Below are 18,753 nucleotides of genomic sequence, written 5' to 3'. Positions count from 1 at the left end.
GCCCCCCTTGCCCGTGGCACATATTAAATATTGACATGCCTGGCAAAGGCAGCCACCTCCAAGCTTCCCCAGAACCAAAGGGACAGGACGAGGCGCCAGGACCATGGGCACTCACCCAGCCTGGGTGAGTTGAAAGCCAGCCTGCGGCGCTCCACACGCATTTCCATGAAACAACGCATAACACACAGCGCATAATGTCCCTAACAACCTTTATCCCTCAGCCCATTTGTCCTACAAGTAAGAAGGCTGAACTCGGAAGAACACTTTTCTACTGTAACTGGCGAACTGAGGTTTGATTTTTATAAAAATCACTGATCTTACCTTCATTTTAACTTGGGTATTACCTGAGTGTCTGTCTTGCCCACTTTTTAATTTGATGTCTCCAAACGGAGGTCCGTCTTTCAAACTTGTTCTTCTAACAGCTGGCCGAGTGCCTGTGCTGTTTGCAGTCGGGCCCACCGAGCCCGAGCCCTCACCGGAGGGGGTAGACCCCGGCACGGAGGAAGAGGAGGTGTGCGCAGACTTCCTAAGGCTCATTCCGGCTGAGTTCATGTGAGGTAAATATATAGTCAGCAAATCTACAAAGACAAGGGAAAAATCAGCTGGCTGTGAGAATTTAATAAATAACCCGATGAAGGAACAAATGGGAAGTTTGGAGCGTGTAACCTGTGTTCGGGTGGTAAGACCAGACCCCAAATGTCCAGTGAGCAGTGCCCCCAGTCACCCTGGTGGGACCGTTGGGAGCTCAGGGCCCTGCGTGGGTTTTCCCCACAGTCTCCCTGAAGACTGACCGAGAAGGGGACAGTGCAGATTTGGGGGACAGCCGAACGCATCCCCTGCGTGCCTTGCCCATGCCACCCAGGCAGCCGCAGACTAGCCCCCCCACTCGCACCCTGCCTGCTTCTGTCCTGACATTTTTCGTTTCTATCTGCTCCAGTCTTTTTGTATTTTGTCACTGAAGCGTTTTTGTAATGGCCTCTGTCAAACCCTGGTCGGAGGATGCCAACACCTGCTTCATTCAGCGTCGGCCCTGCTGGTCGTGTCTTCCCACTCCTGTGGGGCTTTTCCTGGCTCTCGGCACGAGGACCGACTGCCCGTCATGCCCTGGACATCATGTCGCAGACTCTGGTTCCTGTCGGGACTGTCTGTGTCAGCAGCCCTCCTCACACATGGTGCCAGGTGGATAAACAGGTGGGTGGGGAAGAACAGAAAAGAGATTTAACCTAATTTACAACAAACGCCAAGTCATCCGAGGTTTTAGAGAAAAGATCTGCTCCGTGGTTGGGTGGGCGGTGTTTGAGCACCTGGCACAGCAGTGAGCACAGCAGGGTGTGAGGGAAGCCCAGGTCAGGGCTCACGCCTGGAGGAGCTGACCGTCCCACCGAGGAGGCCACCAGAGAAACAGCCACCAGGGAGGCTCGGCTCACTGGGTTTCTCCGCAGCCTCTCATGTGGCACTTGGGCCCAAAGGTGGCCAGTTATGCACATTAACTACGACCTCTCCTGGTTTTCTGTTAGCTACTGTGTTGATCAGGTATCACCCTGTATTGCACGAGAGTCACCCCAATAAACACTCCAGGCCTGCCTCATGGGTGGGCTGGCCTCTTTCTAAGGTGGCTCTGTCTCTCACAGGCCACATCTCCATTCTGATATGCAGAATCGCAAACAAGTGCATGACTCGGGTTTGGAAAAAGGACATTTATGAGTATGAACTGTAGGGACTGACCGTCTACTGTGAATAGTAGAATAATGCAACCAATACTTACTCTGACAAGGTACAAAGTAGAAGTTTGCAAATGCAGATACACTGGAATTCAAGGTCTGATGAGCAGGGCCTTTGAGGGCAATTTAAAAAATCTGGTAGCCATAGAGAGATGAGAATGAAGGCAAAGTGTGCCTGTGTGTGTGAATGTGTGTATGTGTGCAAATGTATAGTCATGTGTGTGTGTGTGAGTATATGTGATTTCAAAGAATGCAGCTAGTATTCATATCACAATCTAGAGAGTCCATCCCTCTTTTTTAAACTTTTGTTGTTACATTATATAGCTTGTTTCACTTAAATAGAAATTGCGTTTTTTCATTTTATAAAAAACGAAATCTCCCTGAAACCATTTGGATCAAAGCATCCCCAGGGCCCCTCCGCACCCTGACCATCCTTCCGGGGATCAGGTTGCTAAGGAAATGCCATGGTGGCATTCTTCCCACAACTGTGTGTCTAAACACACCCCAACCCCCGGGATGGTAAAAGCGGGACATTTCTTGTCAGGCTTTCAGCCAGGACATGTTGGCAACTGGGGCCAGCGGCCCAAGAGCCTGAGACCGGCCACCCTGGAGGGAGTTTGTACCTGGTTTCTGAGGATCTGTGGCCGGCTCACAGCTTGGAGAGTAAAAGTGATCAGAGATGAAGACTCCTCTGCAGAGGACCCCACCCCGGGCCTTCCAGGGCCCCCGATGTGCGTTTCGGGTGAACGCAAAGCCTGGACAGCCCAGCAGCACTGGAGCAGGGTGGGGCAAGTTCACGCTGCCCCGTGGCCCAAACAGGACAGCGGGCCCCCAGGCCCCCGGTGAGTGGGGTGGGGGGTAGCTGGAGTGAGGACCATCACACACTGCTGAGCAGCAAGACCCCTTGGAGTGCGCCCGGTCAGGGGACTGCACCCGAGAAATACATACGGGGAAGGTCCCCAAAGACACATTAAGAAGCACCATAGCGAAGGGTGGCCCTGAGCACCGGCCTGGCAGCTCAGACCTGCCACGTCCGTCTTCCTCCCACCCTAGCCTCACCCCCAGAAGCCAGAAGCTGAGGGTGACCAGGAGGGCAGGAGAGCTCAGCAGGGAGACTGGGGGTGCCCCTCCATGACCAGCTGGGAAAGAAGTTTGAAGTGACTAGGGTCCCAGTTATCACATGGGTTGATGGGGATTTAAGCCAACGCCTTGAGACTACTGTCACCTAGTGGGACTGCAGACGGATGCCTGGTCACCTCTGGGGAGGGGAGCATCAGGGAGGGGGCATGGGGCTGGTGGGGCACCAGCGGGGGTGTCCCCAGGGGTCACAGTGTGGTCACTGACTGAGTGTCCATGATTCCTTTTCTCTACCTGAAATTTTATGTTTTAACAAAGTGACTGCAGGACTTCCAGTTGCCGACGTGTGAACACGTGGGGCCAACTCTCGTTCGGGTGTGGGGAGCAGGAAAGACTAGGCCTGAGCAGACTCCGAGAGACAGCTGGAGCCACAGGTAAGTTGTGTTTGTGATTATATTCCAACAAACCTTCGAGTTCAACAGATATTTGTTTATAGGTTAAGTCACAGGCATTGCCAGATTTAGCAAAAAAAGAAACAAACACAAACAAACAACCACCAGTGAACAACGTTTTACTGTTTGTCTTAGGTAATATTTGAGACATACACTAAAAAAATTATTTGGTGTTTATCTGAAGCTCAAATGCAACCAGCTATCCTGTGTTTTATCTGGGCATCTAACCATAAGGTAAAGGCAGGAAGGACGTCGTTGGCGAATCTGGCACCACAATAGAGGGGCCTGCACCATGAGGCTCCGTGGGCCCCGGGCAGGCACCAGGGGACGGTGGCCAGAGGGGCAAGGGCCAGGCCTCCACCCACATAGCTGAGGCTGCTTGAATGACCCTGCAGGGCCATGGGGACCTAGCGGAGTATAAATGGCTATAGAAAGTCAGAAATGGGTCTTTCTTGCACCAGAATGCAGTGAAGTGGAATTCATAGCCATCACTGAAGTGATGTGTACCATTCTAGAAAACAAAACCGGATTTAAGGAAGAGTACAGCAATTTGTCCCGCCAATGGTTCAGCGTCCCTCAGCCCCCGATCCCTCATCTTAGGCCTGCCCAGGGAGATGTACAAGTTGGTAGTTTCAAATCACAGACCAAAAAGCACTAGATGCCTCTACACAGTCAGGAGAGAAGGACCATTTGGGTTGGGTTTATTTCACCAGTCCAGGGGTGCTTTAAAAGTAAAGTGTCCTTGTGCGTAGGTAACTACAGAACACACCGGAGATGTCGCCACAAAACTAAGAGTCTACGCCCAACACCCTCTGTGCTTCCCACAATGCTCAGGGGACACGCCCTCTTTTCTATGTAGGCTCTAGGGCAAGTAGGAGGTAGTTGGGTCCTAGCGTTTGGCCAGCAACCCTCCGAAGCCATTGATTGTCAAGATCCACTCTTCTCCTGAGGGTGCAGGGGAGCTGATGCCATGTCCCCAGGGCCCGGGCAGTGACCGGGTGGCAGGAGGAACTGGAACTATGTGCGAAGGGGGACCAGGCCAAGGTCCACAGCGAGTCCTCTCTCACGGTGCCTGGGAGACTGAGGACGGTGGTTCGCCAACCCCTGGACTAACAACGAGAAGGCTTCCACCTTGGATGGGGCACTTGGAAGTCACAGTTAAGGTGCCAGGAAACCCAAACTGAGCATCCTCTCATCTGAGCAGCCGTCAGCCCGGCTGCCCAACACCACCTCCAACTTGCATGTCCACGCAAGAGAGCGCCTGGACAGGCAGGCGTTATTGGTGTACTCTGTCTGGGAGCCATTGCTGTGTCTTTCTTTGAGTGACATGGGACAAAAGAAGTGGACTATTTACAAGCCGGAGCTCCTGACCCCCAGGGCTGGGAAGCCTGATGGCTCTGGGCCTCCTTTCTTCTGACCCTGCTGTGAGCAGCTCGGCCGCACCGGCAGCTTGGCCCGGGGAGCGGCCTGTCACCACGGCGGGCTCCCCTGACACACGAAGCCCTGTCCATCCCTGCCAGCTGCGGGAGGTCCCCCTTCCTCCTCCCCATCTAGGAGAGCAGACACATCCCTGACTTGGAGGAGGGGGCGGCCTCCTCCACGGTGTTCCCCGTCATGTCAGCGGGCATCTGCCCGTCGGCACGCCACACGTTCAGCTCCCCAAAGGTGCCCGTCTCAATCATCTCCTCCTGCCAGGGAATGGAGCAGTTGCCGGTGGCAAATTCCTGGAAGAACTCCGTGTCCGCTTTGTCAAAGACCACACCCTTGACTGTGGAAAAGGCCCCCACGTCCTGGATGTTCTTTGCATAGACAGTTCTGGAGTCTGGGATGAAGGGGGGTATCAGCATCCCTGTCGGAGGACAGAAAACACAGATGTGAAACGATGCACAACGTTAGGAAACAGCCATCTGCCGAGGAGTCCTCCCCGCTGGGCGAGCAGGGCCACTCCTTGCCGCGGCCACGCCCGGACGGCTGTCTGGGCTGCTAACGCAGAAATCAGCGCACCCGGGGGGGTCCTGGGCATCTCCCATGGCCCCAAAGTGAAGGGTGGTGTGTTCTTGCCTCACACCGCCACATCCACTCACAGTGCGACCCTAGACACACGCCCTCGTGCCGGCCTCCCTCGGGGAATCGCCGTGCGCCAATCAGACACCTGAACCCAGCCTGCTCGGAGCTGAACGCCTCACTGTTTTTCCAAAGCAGCTCTTCTCTCTAAGCTGCTCAAGGACCATGGGTTCTCAGTCAGCAGACACAGAACTTTGGTCACCCGGGACTCCCACCCAGACTGACCCTGCCTTCCTTTCACCCCTCACCCCCATGGCTCCTCTCAGCTCATGGTCCCCAGCCGGCCAGACCATTGCAATGACCTAAGGGCTGACTTCCTGGCTGCAGCCTCTCCTGGTTCTGACCTCTCAGAGCTGTGTGACCTCACACCACCCTGGGCAGCTCTCCTGCTGGATGGAGCCCATCGTCAGGTCATCCTGGAGCCGCCTCTGCTCTGACCCTTCCCTGCACAAGCAACATCTCTTACTGAGGCCTCTACTACTCACTGCTCCGTCCCCCAGGGCTCCCGCCATCTAGTCACATGTTTACATATCCCGGCTGTAAGTTCCGGATGTGTGGCTGTGTCCCTCCTTCTCTCCCACAGCCATATACACATGCGCACACACACGATCTCGCACATGACGCTTGATAACAAATGCTGGTTGAATAAATGAACAAATGAATGAATGTCTCCCAAGCAGACAGCTTTGATCAGTCCCGGATGGGGATCCGGGACTCCAGGAAAGAACAGGGTGTGGAAATGCAGAACAGCAGGTTTGGATCCAAAGTAAGCCAGCATGTTCCCTGCCTATCTCCTCCAACCTTTTCTGACCTCCGGCAGATTTCCCCAAAAGCCTGCTCCATCCACACCCAGTTCAGGGGTGTGTAGGGAGTGAACAGAGTGCTAGAGGGTGGAGGTTTTACCAGGGGCAAGAGGGCAGCTGCCAGAGGAGTATCAACCAGACGACCCTGCTCTGCTGATGATGAGCTCAGCCTAGCCAACACCAACAGGGAGGTGGGCCAAGCAAGAGCCACCCACAGACCCACGGCCTGCGGGCCCCAGACCCCAGGGCGTGCCAACAGTACCGGCCTCCAGCTGTCTCCAGTTAATGTCTTTAAACAGGGGGTTGATGCGGAGCCCATCACAAGTCCCATCTCTGAACCCCAGACGCTTCTCCGGGTCCTTCTCCAGCAGCGCCTCACAGAAGTCCTTGCTGGCCTGGCTGAACTTGTCTGTGTACTTGACCGCCTCCGTGAGGATCCTGTGCTTGAGCTCCTTGTTCTCCACCTGCACAGTGGGACGCACATCATGTGAAACCCTTGCCGAACCCACCAATGTCACCAGAGCTGGCACCTCGGGCTCTAGGAGATGCGACAGCCCCTGTTGGTGCCCAGGCTGGGCCAGGACTCTTCCCAGAAAGAAGCTGGCCCTGCATTCACATGGAGGCAGAGGTGATGGGAACCTGAGCATGGTCCCCTCCCCAGCATGGTAGCAATTAAAGGGCTTAATAGCTCAGGTGAGTGGAGTGGAATCCTAAAGGCGCTGGCCAAACTTGGAGTGTGGGGTAGTTCAGGGAATCCTGGTTGATACTGTGGCACCTTATATACAACCACTCCTTAGCTACCTGAGAAGAAAAAAAACAACAAAACTAAAAAGTCAACTTTGGAGACCAGAGCTGGTAGAGAGGTCTTCTACCTGGACAGGAACCTGGGGGAGCGTCTGTTCTGTCTGGCTGGGTCAGCTTTACAGAACACAACTGACCCACCGCAAAGCTCCGCCTTCGGTGACCGGAGCGGAGGGTTTCAATCAGTCTGCAGAGACCCCCACCGCTCCCCCAAAGTCCCCTGTGTCCTCTGCAGCCTGCCTCTGCCTCAGGCAAACACTGACCTGCCTCCTCTCACAATACAACAGCTTTCCCGGAATCTCCTGCAGTGAAATCGTCCAGAGTCGCCCTTCCGTCTGGCTTCTCTCCTTGACTATAAGGATTCTGAGGCCTGTTCGTGCTGTGAGTGTATCATGTTCCCTCCTTCCTGTCACTGTGGAGCCGGGCTCCGGGTACTGATGGACCTTGGTGGGTTCCCTTTGGGCGTCTCAGAGACGCTATGTACATCTCTCCATGCTTACATGCACCCAGAAAGTAGGGTTCTGGCTGGGGCTGTGGGGCCAGCCAGGGCTCCGAGTGGGAGCCGGGAGCTCCTTCCTACCACGGCCCTCGCTCTTTTGTCTCATTTTGCTCTTCTGAGCTGTTGGAAGTCAGGAGAGGGAAGTGGTTCCTAGAGTTCGAGCTGCCATCGCAAAGACCCAGGGTGCCAGTCACGTGGGGACTCTTTGCTCTCAGAAGACTGGAGACTTGGTTTGTTCCTGCCACTGTTGTAGGGGGACACACTAGGGTGTCCAGGCAGAAGGAAGTGACGGGCGGGGCACCTGTCAGACCGAGGTGGGTGGGTCAGGTGCTGTGTCTGAAGACTGCAGTTCACACCGGTCCCTTGAGGGCCTCTTTTCTCATCCGGCCTCCTCGTTGCCAGTCTACGGGGACCCAGGGACAGACAGCACAGCGGGAGTGTGGGAGGCCGGAAGTCAGGGCACAGCATGAGGTGTCCACTGTCCTCCGGGACATTCGAAAGAGCTTCTGTGCTGTGTGGTGCCTGGCGCGGGGCCTGCGGCATCTTAGCATGGGGGGGTCTTTCTTGGTATGTGTCTGCTGTGAAGAGCACGTAGGCCATCAAAGGGACCTGGGCGGCTCAGTGAGGCAGGGGGAGGGGTCTGTGCTGGGCACCACTCGTGGGGGAGTGTCTGAGAAAGCTGGGGCATCTCTCGTCCCATCTCTCGGGCAACACTCCTCAGAGTCCGGAGCTACATGACAAGCCATCGCTGTGTCCCCTCTCTCCTGCTCACGAAGGACCCACCACGAGAAGCCCAGTGCCCAACACTTCGGCTGCAGTGACACCTGCTCCTATGACACCCCACCCAACAGGGAGCGTCCCCGCGGGACAGCACAGGACCACTGACTAGCCCACCCCGTCCTACCTTCTCTCCCCGGGCTCGGAAGGGTCCTCTGGCCGCGATCATCTCGTACAGCGTGACCCCCAGGGCAAAGTAATCCACGGAGAAGCCGTACTCCTCACCCCGCAGGAGCTCGGGGGCCATGAAACCTGCGGGGCAGGAGCACAGTGAGGACTCGAGGTGCCGCCGCACGGCAGCAAGCACAGAACCCATGCTTCCCGGTGTGCATGGCCTGGGGGTCTCACATGCGACACTTGGGGCAGGAAACCCTGTGACGGGGCTGCAGCATCCCTGGCCTCCACCCACTAGTCAGTACCTGCCCCGCCCCCAAGTTGTGACAACCAAAGCGTTTCCAGACACTGCCGAGTGTCTCCTAGGAGAAAATCGCCCCTGATTAAGAAGCACCGCCCCGTACGTGTGGTGTGAAGCCTCGTGTCCCCTTGGGCACACTGTGATGGACAGAATGGTGGTTCTTGCTTGCATCTCAGGTATGAGTGTAACCTGTGTGGTCGCGAGTGTTGCAGACACAGGCACTACAAGATGCTTCCCTAACAGGCAGAGAAGGACAGATTTAAGCCTCCAAAGATGGAGGGGAAGGGTTGTCCCAGGAACCACACTGGAGGCTGAAGCTGAGGGGTACCAGCCAAGACCAGGCTCTGGGGGAGGCCTTGCTGTGAATTGGGGAATTGGCGCCCTTTAGTGGCACTTATTCTAGCTGACCCCATTGCATGCTTACTGTGTGGCAGGGGAAGGTGCGCAGTGACCTCATTTAATCCTGCTGACTACGAGAGGTGCCGTTACTTTTCCCTGTTATTCGGAAACCAACCTGTCCTTGCTGACATGGATAGCAGGAAACAGAGACGATCAGGCCCAGGCATCTGAGCTTCGAACCGCTACATTGTCCTTTGTGTGGTAGCTAAACCCACTATCACTCCGCCTAATGGTCCTTCTGTAACTTGGCTTTCATTTGTAGCAAAATTATTCAGGCACAAAAAGGATTAGCGAGTTCTACAGGACCTGTTTCTGAAAATAGCAGTGCCCTGACCCTCCTCCTCCACCTGATCCCCATCTCGGAATCCTTCTGGCTGGTGATTTTGGAATTAGTATCCATACGTCTGAGTAACGTGCTTCTATCGCTGGTTTTGCAGCTCCCACCAGGGCCTCCTGAGCTGACTCCTTGTTGGGGAAGCTGAGGGGTCCATTCCTCTTTCCACCCCCACCCTGCCCACACTTCTCCCTCGTCCCTCTCCTGATACATCATCTGCCTGCTCAGCTCTCAGCTCTCACTATTCTCCACTGAACCAAAAACTCAACCCCAGTTATATTTCCTTTCTGACATGTTTTTACAGGTTTTCCCAGTAAAACTTATCTTTTCTTTGCTTCATTCTCTATGTTCTTACTATTAATTTCATCCTAAATTCTCAGACTATTCTCTAACACCTGTCATGTTCTGGCATATGAAATATTTTATCAGCTCCATCCTCATCAGTCTTCTGGAAGCTTCTGACTACTCTAATGTGGATTCTGGTGCGCAGTCTGCAGCCTAGAATGTCCCTGTCACTGTGAAGCTTTTTGTCTCTCGTTGTGTCCTGTTTCCTAGAAACTATGCTTTTGGTTGAGTCCCTTATTTTGACCAAGTAGCTTCCTGAGGAAGGATGCTGAAGTAAGTTTTTGAGAACTTTTGTATCTGAAACTACCTTTATTTTGCCTTAATACTTAGCTGATAGTTTGACTGGGTATAAAGTTCTGGTTGGGAAGTCATGTTCTCTCTTATTTTTAGGACATTTTTCCATGGTCTTCTCACAGTATAGTTCACATGTGATAATTATAACCCTTGTATGGGTGAGGAAGTGTGAGCAGCTTCCCCAAGGTCACAGAAATAGACGGTCTTGGAGCCTGGCATCCACCTGTGCAGCTCAGTGTTGGGTACGTGTGCCTAAATACCATGCAGTCTGACTCATACGTTCCGACTCACGTGCTTTATGCCACTGTCTTGGGTAGAGGGTGTCATGTTCAGCAAAGCAAATAAGGACTTGTCAGATGGCTGTGTCTGGCTGGTTCCAGCCTCCAGGAGCTGGTCAGCTCATCTGTTCCCATGCCAGGTCGGTGCCATATGTAAGGTACTGGGGCCAGGTGCTGAGCTCTGCATGTTGAAGGTCAGCAAGACTTAGGCTTCCGTTCCCTATGTGTAGGGGCCAGACCAGCTCATGGGAAGGCCAGGTTCTGGGGCCTCTCCCTGGGGCCAGGGCAGGTATTACAAGCCGGGCACCGACTTCTGTGCTTGGATGACTTTCGACATTCTGAGGTAAGCAAAGCTGACCGTGTCCTTTTAGTCCTGGTTCTTCCTTGTCCTCAATGTACCAGTGCTCATGGTGAGTTTCAAAGAGGGAGATGTGTTCGGTGGCACTGGCCACACCAATGTGACTGCAAACCATTTCTCCCCCAAGAGGTAATGGAGTCACCTCCGAAGGACCTCCTGGCCCTGAATACACCTTCGTAAGTTCTGCTTTTCAGGGAACTACATTGTTGTCCAGACTGTTCAGACTCCTGAAAAAGGTGTGTTCAACGAACCACAACTTCTAGGTTAACATGGGGCCCGAGAGACAGGCCAGTCGGACCACGGGATACAGTCATCTCCTGTAACAAGTGACTTAGTGGCACCTCTAGTCTGTCCCACCCAACTCGGTCCCAAATGATGCGTCTTTCTGTACCTTTAGGGTCTCACATGGCACCTGGGGCAAAGCAAGAGCCAACAGCAAGTATTTGTTGTTTGAATGGATGAGTGAACAATACCTCAGTTTCATTACTAATTCTTCCACGTGTTGACTCCTCTTCCTCTCCTGTCTAGAAACTCACTGGAATGAAGAGCAAGCCTTATGTCTCTTAGGCAGATCCCACTGGGCTGGCACAGCACTAGCCAAGTTGAGTCCCCTGTTTACGGCCAACGGCAGAGGCTCAGAGGCCCTGTCTCTAGCTGGGGCCCAGGCTGGGATGGTGCAGAGAAGCTGAAGAAGGATCCAGAGGCAGCCCCCTGTGGCTCTGCTGGGTGCCCCAGCCTTCTAAGTTACTCTGACTTCAGCCTCTGCTGCAGCTGTTTGAGGGTCACACACTGCACCTGAGCCCCGAAGCTCAGAGCCACACCTGCACGCACCTGTGGAGAGAACCACGCACCTGGAAAGCTTTGTCCCAGTGTTAGGAGTACTTCTGCAGGCTGACTCAGCGGCCACAGCAAAGCCTGTGAGGCCCTCTAGTGGCCAACAGGGCCCTTGCGCTCGGCCCAAACAAGGTCAGGCGATATCCTTGAGGTCAAACTACTTCACACCCTAGTTTTGGAGTTTTCTGGGCCTTCCCCCTAATGATCTGAATCACCTTGAAATACATGAGTGGCGTTTCCACTCACAGACTCATGCAAGAAGTTGAAACCCCATAGACTTTGGCCGAGGATCTAGAAAATTCAAGACTGGACCTTTCCCTAAATAAAGCCACAGATGAGGGTGGTGTACACTTTGGTGACAGGCACCCCCCCACCCCCCAAAAGCCCACAGCCCAAGGACTGAGAGAATTCTGCAACACAAAACAAAAAATACCGAAAACCTTCATCACAGAAGGTGCTGCATGTTAAAGCCAATATCGATTTTTTAGAGGAGGGGTCATACCTGCAGCAGGGGCAGGCCCCCGACGCAGCTGTGCTAGCCCACTAGCCAGCCCTTCCGGTTCCAATCTTTGCTCTAGGGGTGAGGGAGCCGCTTCCCTACGAACCCCCAGCCCTCACCATGCCACCCGGCCTGGGCCATGGGGACCCTGCAGAACTCCTGAGGCTTCACTCCTCCCCCTAAAAAAGGCGACTCCCATTCTTGCTCTCAGGCCCTTACCTGGGGTCCCTGCGTAGCCCTTGGTCTTGGTCTGCCCTTCCTTCAGCTCCACAGCCAGCCCGAGGTCAGAGATTCGGACGTTGCCTGAAAAGCAAACATTGGGGACGGTCACACGTGGCTCCAAGAACAAAGGTGCCTGGTGTTTCTGGAGCCCACATGAGCCAAGAGCCAGCCTCTGCACACATGCACACGCATCACATGAACGTGCACACACATGTGCATGAGTGCTCACACGTGCGCACACTCATGCGCATGTGCTGGTGCACACACTCACATGCACACTACAGGGGGGATGAGGCCTCAGCACCCAGGTGCCTCTGCTCCCCAGACAGACCACAGGGGACTGAGGGGTCCCACAGCACCTGCAACCTGATTCGGAGCATAACCCACGCAGGTTCGGTTTCCCCCCTGCTCTCTCTTCCTCAAACTCTATGCAACAGCCTCTGATGATGCCCATTCGTGTGTGTGACTTGGTGGCAGAAAGGGAGGGAGCTCTAAATAGGGACAGGAGGGAAGCCCAAATCTCTGCTTATTTTCCGGGAAGAACCCAGTTTGACTTCGCAGCGAAGGCGGAAAGAAGAGAATGACAGAGGGGGAATTTGGCAGTAAAATATTAACTGTTTGCCAATAGCCCAGACACTGTAGACATCCTGGATTAACTCCTTGTAACTCTAGGAGCCTCTTTACACACCAAATTTCATCAAATCTGGCCAAAAATCTGCATTTGGAGATAATGCCATTCTATTGCAAAATGGCTAAGGGAACAATAAACAAACTTCAGAAGTGTCCTGGTGCCACTTAAAGCTCTGACAAGCACTTGTCAAAAACAGCCCATCCCCTCACAGGTGACCTGTGGGGCCACAACGTCCAGCGGGGCAAGGAGAGGTGGGAGGGGAGGCCGGGGAGGGCGGCCTCCTCACCTTCATCATCCAGGAGCACGTTCTCGGGCTTGAGGTCCCGGTAGACGATGCCCCTCTGGTGCAGGTGCTCCAGGCCGCTGATGATCTGGGCCGTGTAGAAGATGGCGCGCGGCTCCTGGAAGCCAGGGTTCTCCTCGTCCACATTGTAGATGTGGTACCTGAAGGCAGACTATGCAGAGGCCTGTGCTGTTCTAGCCCAACCACCAGAGTGTGACCGCGGCTTGGATGGAAGTGCAATCTTGGGAAAGCAGGGCAAGCCTCACAATCCCGGGTCGGGTCAGTAAAGTGTCTGGTCCTTTGGGGCCTCCGTGTTTAGCCTGCAGGACCTGCTGGGCCCTAGAGATCCCCTTCCCATGCTGGGCTGCACGAGCCCTCCCATCCCAGCTCCCAGGCGGAAGAGGAAAGGAACCCGTTCACCTTAAGTCGCCACCATTCATGATGGTCATCACCAGACAGAGGTCAGTTTTGGTTTCAAACGCATAGGCCAGAGAGACTATAAACCTGCTGTGCACTTTCGTGAGGATCTTCTTCTCTACCATAGCACCCTGAAAAGCAAGGCGTCCAGAAGTACCCAGGCTTAGGCAGGGACGTGACATTGCCATAAAAAACCGAGTTCCGCAAACCAGAAAAACGTTCTGATAAACTAGAAACAGAATTGCAAATACATTTTAAGAGTAGTTTGCACTCTGACCAGTGTGGCTCTGTGGGTTGGGCATCGTCCCACAAAGCAAAAGGCGGCCAGTTAAATTCCTGGTCAGGGCTCATGCATGGGTTGTGGGTTCCACCCCCTGGTGGAGCACCTACAAGAGGCAGACGACTGATATTTCTCTCTCACATCGATGTTTCTCTCCCTCTCTTTCTCCCCTCTTACCCTCTGTCTAAAAATAAATAAATAAAATCTTTTTAAAAGTGGCCTGCACAAAGCAATTGCAAATAACTTAAACAGACATACAAATTAGTCACGTACAGAAAATTTCGGGTCTCCTGGAGCATCCAGCCAACCAGCCTTAAAAATGTCCAGTGAGGGAGCCGGCCCTGGTGCCGGTCCACTGCTGACTTTCCTCCCCATCCTTCCGTATGCATCTAACCGATCATTCTGCCGGGATCTCGGCTCCTTTCCTCTGGGCCAGGCCAAAGAGAGGATAGCTGAGGTCCCAGGCCACCCCGCATCTCAGTTCATTTTCTGTCTTTATTTTAAAAACTAATGATATCCATTCAACATGTTTTTTAAAACTGTGCTTGGAAAAGAAAAGTAGAATCTTTTTCTGAAGGAGGAATTCTTGATGTTGGAAGAGGCCTCTTTCTAGCCACACTGCATGAAAAGATTTAGGGTTGATTTTACTTTGCATTAAGTTCAACGAGGGTCCTGAACTTGGGAGAGAACACACTGTTGTGCTCTAATTGTTGGATTAAAATCATAGGCTGACAGCTCAGAGGGAGGAATGACTGCTTCCCCCAAAGTTCCAGATGGGGAGCACCATCCCGGAGGGGCGCTTCGTGGTGGCTGATGTTTGCCCTGAAAAGCTGTGTTTGCCTCCCCATGGAATCGCACGTGGGCAGTGGGAAGAGACAAAGAGCATGCAGGACCAAACGCGCAGCTGGGAGACGAGCTCCTAAAACACTAAGCAGCTTCCGCTGACCCTGCCTAAATGGGGTCTGATGCCAGTTAAAGAGCGGCCTCCACAACAATGACCTGTCTGTGCCTCCATTCTCCCCTGTCCCTGGAAGATGGTTGCGTTCAGAGAACAGCCTACACCCAGCATCTCGGACAGGCTCGGCCTCTCTTTTACGAGAGGCACCAGCCCTTGGCTAGGTTCCCTGTGCACCCTCGGTCACCGCAACGCCAGGGCTTGGGAAAGTTCCAGGAATTCAGAGTAAAGAGTCAGAGAACAATCCCCCGACAGCCTCCCTCAACACTGCTACTGAGTTTTGTGGTGGAAACCAAGGATGACAGAATGTGGGGTGTCATCCACACCAACAAATACAAAGGCCACTTTCCAGGGACAGCGTCAGCACATCTGTTTGTGTGCAGAGCTGATTGTTAAGAGCAGCTCTGAACACAAAAGCTGCACCACAGCTCTGGACAAACTGTGCCACAGGCTGGGAGGACCGCAGAGGCCACGCACTGCGTCCTTTGCCACGGCACTCGGGCCAGGCACGCAGCTGCGGTGCACAGATGGGACTAAAGCACGTCAAGGGGACTCAGATGGACTAGAAACCAGCCAACAGCTGCACAGCAGGAGGGGCTCTGCGTCCAAATGGTGAGGCGAGCCAGCCAGCCAGCCAGGGGCGCCGTGCTGGGCTAGAGAGAGCACCCGAGGGCTGTCCGAGCCCGCTGAACCCACCCGCCCACCTGCCCGATCTAAGAATGTACTCTCCACTGTGCACAGCCGTGCTGCCCACCTGGTACCCTTTCCTTTTCTTCAGCCTCTTCTTGTTCAGCTTTTTGCATGCGTACATCTTGCCAGTCGCCTTCATCTGGCAGGCCGACACCTCCCCGAAGCCACCTTTCCCCAACACCCTGAAGTCCAGGAACCAGTCCTCCCCCATTGGCTGGGCCTCCAGCCACTTCCACTGCAAGAACCTCTGGAAGTGCAGGCTGCCCAGGTACTCTTGGAACGGGGCCTGGCTCAGGTAGGCCAGGGCGTCCTGCAGGAGGGGCTGGAAGAGCCCATCCTCACTTGCCACGGGCCCCTCCCGGAGCTTCGCCACAGTCCCCTCGTCCAAGAAGCTGCAGAAAAGCTTGGCCTGGGGGTCCAGGTACTCAGCCAGGATGGCCCGGACCTTCTGTGGCCGGAGGTCATCATCTGCCATGTCGTAATCCTCAATGTCCTTCCAGAGCTCCAAGGCCGGCACGTGCCTCTCATCCACCTTCAGGAACTGCTGGAAAAGCCGCTTGCCGATGGGCTGCTCCAAGCACACCTCCTGGAACTGCAGGTCCAGGCTGTCCCGGAGGGCCTCGCACTTGGAGAGCGGAGGCAGCTTGAGCTTGGCCCGGTACTTCTTGTCCCGGGAGGACGGGGCACTGCTCCCATCGAAGCTGCCCCGGGCGGCGATGAAGGCAGAGTTGGCCACCACCGTCTCCAAGGACCCGAAATCCATCCCAGCACCCCTTCCCACCGCTCAGGCCCCAGGGGCCATGGGCTAGCTCTGGATGCCTGTGTCTAGAGCAGGCCTGACCCGCTGACCTTGGCCTGTGCCCGTTCCCGGCTCTAGGGACAGGAGGCGTCCAGGCCGGTACGAGGACGACTGGGGGCCACACTGGGAGCCCCCAGGAGCCCAGCTGCCACAGCTCAGGCTAAATCCCAGCCCGGGGTTACGAAGGGACGCACCAGGAGCCCAGCGAGGCAAACAGGCGCCAGAAAAAGACAATCCCCTAAGCCGCTCCCAGAAGGATTAGACGGCCTGCCTGCCGGCCTCCTTCCTCTGAAACCCTCTCTGTCTCGACGAACCCCGGACCCCCCAGGAACACCTCGCTGAAGCCCCAGGGGTTCAGAGTCCTTCTGAGCTGCCCTGTCCAGCCCCCTGGGCAGCCGGGCAGACCACCCGGTTGTTTCCTTGAAGGGACATGGGGCCGAACTGAAGGGCGAGGGGTCCCCAAGGGAAACGTTAATTTATAAAGATGCCTGGTTCCTTTCCCCAGTATATTTCATTTTTATCTTGAAGAAAAATAGGAAGTGAGACAAAAGCCTGCTGTAAGAGGAATTTAGAGAGAGACAGAACGCAGGGCACAGCCTCCTGGGTGTCTGCCAAGGAGACCACTGGCTCTGCGGCCCAATCCGTAGGTGAGGGCTGACGTTCGCGCCCACCTGACACTGAGAGCAGCCATGCTCCTTGTCCTGTGGCTGCTCTGAGGACCTAGAGTGACCCCGACACCTGCTGAGAGGTCAGCTCTGCACCAGTTCTTTCTCCTCACCTGGGGTTTGCGTGCGAATCCAGAATGCCAAGAGAAGCATTCAGGTGAGATTAGGACAGGGGGGCAGGAGACGCACAAACTATGCTCAGTGCTGAAGCCCCACATGGGAGTGAAAGGAGGATGAAGAGGCCTGGGGCATACCTGACACACACCTGAGGGACACCCAGGACTCACCTGGGGTATAGCTGGTGCACACCTGTGGCACAACTGAGAATCACCTGAAGCACATACCTGGGGCACACCTGGGACACATCTGGGGTACACCTACGGTTGCCAGGACCAACAGAAATGTCAGCTTCATGACTTCACAGCCTTGCCTGTTTATTCTAGCACAGGAGGTGCTCAGCAAATGTTTGGGAGAGAATACAAGGGAGTAAGTAGGAGATTGGTGTTTCAGAAACGAAGAATGTCGGAGCCAGAAAAGGCCAGGGGACTTCCCAGAGCATCCGTCTGCTCCGTGGTGGGAGGAGAAGAGTGTCTCAGAGAGCGGTGAGATTCTGCCAGGGGCTGCGGGGCAGGTGGGACCCTCTGTAGCACCTGGAGAGATGGAAATGAGAACTTGCAGGCTGTGTGGCACCGCCCCCCCCCCCACTGCCACCAACCAAGTGGGTTGGTGAGTCCAGCCTATCCACTTAATAGCCGGTATCCTTGGGCCAATGGCTTTAACCTTGTCCTACAAGCCGACCAGATTTCAAACGGGACCATAGTGCCCATGGTGTGTGGTAGAATGGAGCGCCCCCGAGCCCTTCCCCATCATGTGTCCTGGGTCAGTGCTTCCCCACCGTACCAGGCAGACAAACCGCCCAAATTCTTGCTGAAATAAAGATTCTGCTTCAGAGGTCGGGGCAGGTCTCTTACAAGCTCCCAGCTGGTGTTAACTCTGCCCATCAGGACCCACGGTGAGAAGCGGGATCTGAGGGAGACAGCTCCCACCGAGTTAACAGCGAGCTGCAGTCTGGGAGTTAACAGCGTTCAGTACGTTCTGGGGGGCAGAAGCGTTTGCTTAGACTGAGCTAAATGTGTTTCTTGCCACAGGACTTGTTTAGAGATTTTAGAGTGAACTCGACTCTCAAAGAGGAGTCAGGTATGGTGATTCCCAAACTCGTATGGTTATTTCAATGTAAAAATAACCACATTAAAAGTTTATTTGAATTAAACTTTCTATTTGGAAACAATCATAGATTCATATGGAGTTATCAGAGTTGATCCCGAGACATTTCTAATAACAGCATTTTCCCAAACTAGGGCAGAGCCTCCCAGCCGGGATGCCGACCCTGACCCAGTCCACGCACAGAACAGTCCACGAACATAAGGACCCCACGTACAGACACGCCCACCTCCTTCCCACCCCCACACCCTCTGCACCCCTGGTCGCCACTGATCTGCTCTCTGTTTTTATAATTTTGTAACTGTAACATCCTATAAATGGAATCAGGTAGTACCTAACCGCTTGGAATTGGCTCGTTGCACTCAGTGTAATTCTCTGGAGATCCCCCCAGTTGTCGCGTGTGCCACCAGTTTATGGCGAAGTGGTGTTTGTTCCGTGGTGTGGAAGGGTCACCGCTGGTTTAACTCCGCCTTTGCTTCCAGTCTGGGGCCATCATGATGAAGCGGCTAAACATTCCTGAACAGATATTTGTGTACATATAACTTTAAATTTCTCTGAGATTAGTGCCCAGGAGTGTAATTGCTGACTTGTAACTAACTGCATGCTCAGTTTTTAAAAACTGGCCAACGGTTTTCCAGAA

General features: G+C 54.4%; 1 protein-coding gene across 3 annotated transcripts; it reads right to left on the bottom strand.

Moving 5' to 3' along the window:
• Positions 1–4,199: 4,199 nt before the first annotated feature.
• GRK1 (G protein-coupled receptor kinase 1) lies at positions 4,200–17,582 on the bottom strand. Of its 3 annotated transcripts, none has more exons than XM_037125685.2 (7): positions 15,493–17,579; positions 13,507–13,634; positions 13,090–13,247; positions 12,170–12,253; positions 8,322–8,446; positions 6,380–6,581; positions 4,200–5,099 (listed from the first exon to the last, which is right to left on the bottom strand). In XM_037125685.2, the coding sequence occupies exons 1-7, from the start codon at positions 16,189–16,191 to the stop codon at positions 4,801–4,803; spliced, it is 1,695 nt and encodes a 564-aa protein (XP_036981580.2). In that variant the 5' UTR covers positions 16,192–17,579; the 3' UTR covers positions 4,200–4,800. The 3 variants fall into 3 exon arrangements, with proteins under 3 accessions (XP_036981580.2, XP_036981581.2, XP_053515771.1); XM_053659796.1 differs by having other exon boundaries at positions 5,031–5,099; positions 6,384–6,581; positions 15,493–17,582; XM_037125686.2 differs by lacking the exon at positions 13,507–13,634 and having other exon boundaries at positions 13,090–13,258; positions 15,493–17,580.
• Between the last annotated feature and the right edge of the window lie 1,171 nt (positions 17,583–18,753).

Source organism: Artibeus jamaicensis, unplaced genomic scaffold, assembly GCF_021234435.1.
Source record: "Artibeus jamaicensis isolate MK-2021 breed Jamaican fruit bat unplaced genomic scaffold, CSHL_Jam_final scaffold_833, whole genome shotgun sequence".
Taxonomy (NCBI): Eukaryota; Metazoa; Chordata; class Mammalia; order Chiroptera; family Phyllostomidae; genus Artibeus; species Artibeus jamaicensis.
The sequence above is the reverse complement of the archived record's forward strand: the minus strand, read 5'-3'. Positions and strand labels throughout refer to the sequence as shown.

Bases quoted from the DNA above. Each gene is read 5' to 3' on its own strand.
- GRK1 (XM_037125685.2), bottom strand. From the start codon at position 16,191: ATGGATTTCGGGTCCTTGGAGACGGTGGTGGCCAACTCTGCCTTCATC. The intron at 13,635-15,492 runs GTGGGCAGCACG...CTTGCTTTTCAG, and splicing joins AGAAAAGGAAAGGGTACCAG to GGTGCTATGGTAGAGAAGAA. The intron at 6,582-8,321 runs GTAGGACGGGGT...CCCACTGTGCAG, and splicing joins TCCGAGCCCGGGGAGAGAAG to GTGGAGAACAAGGAGCTCAA.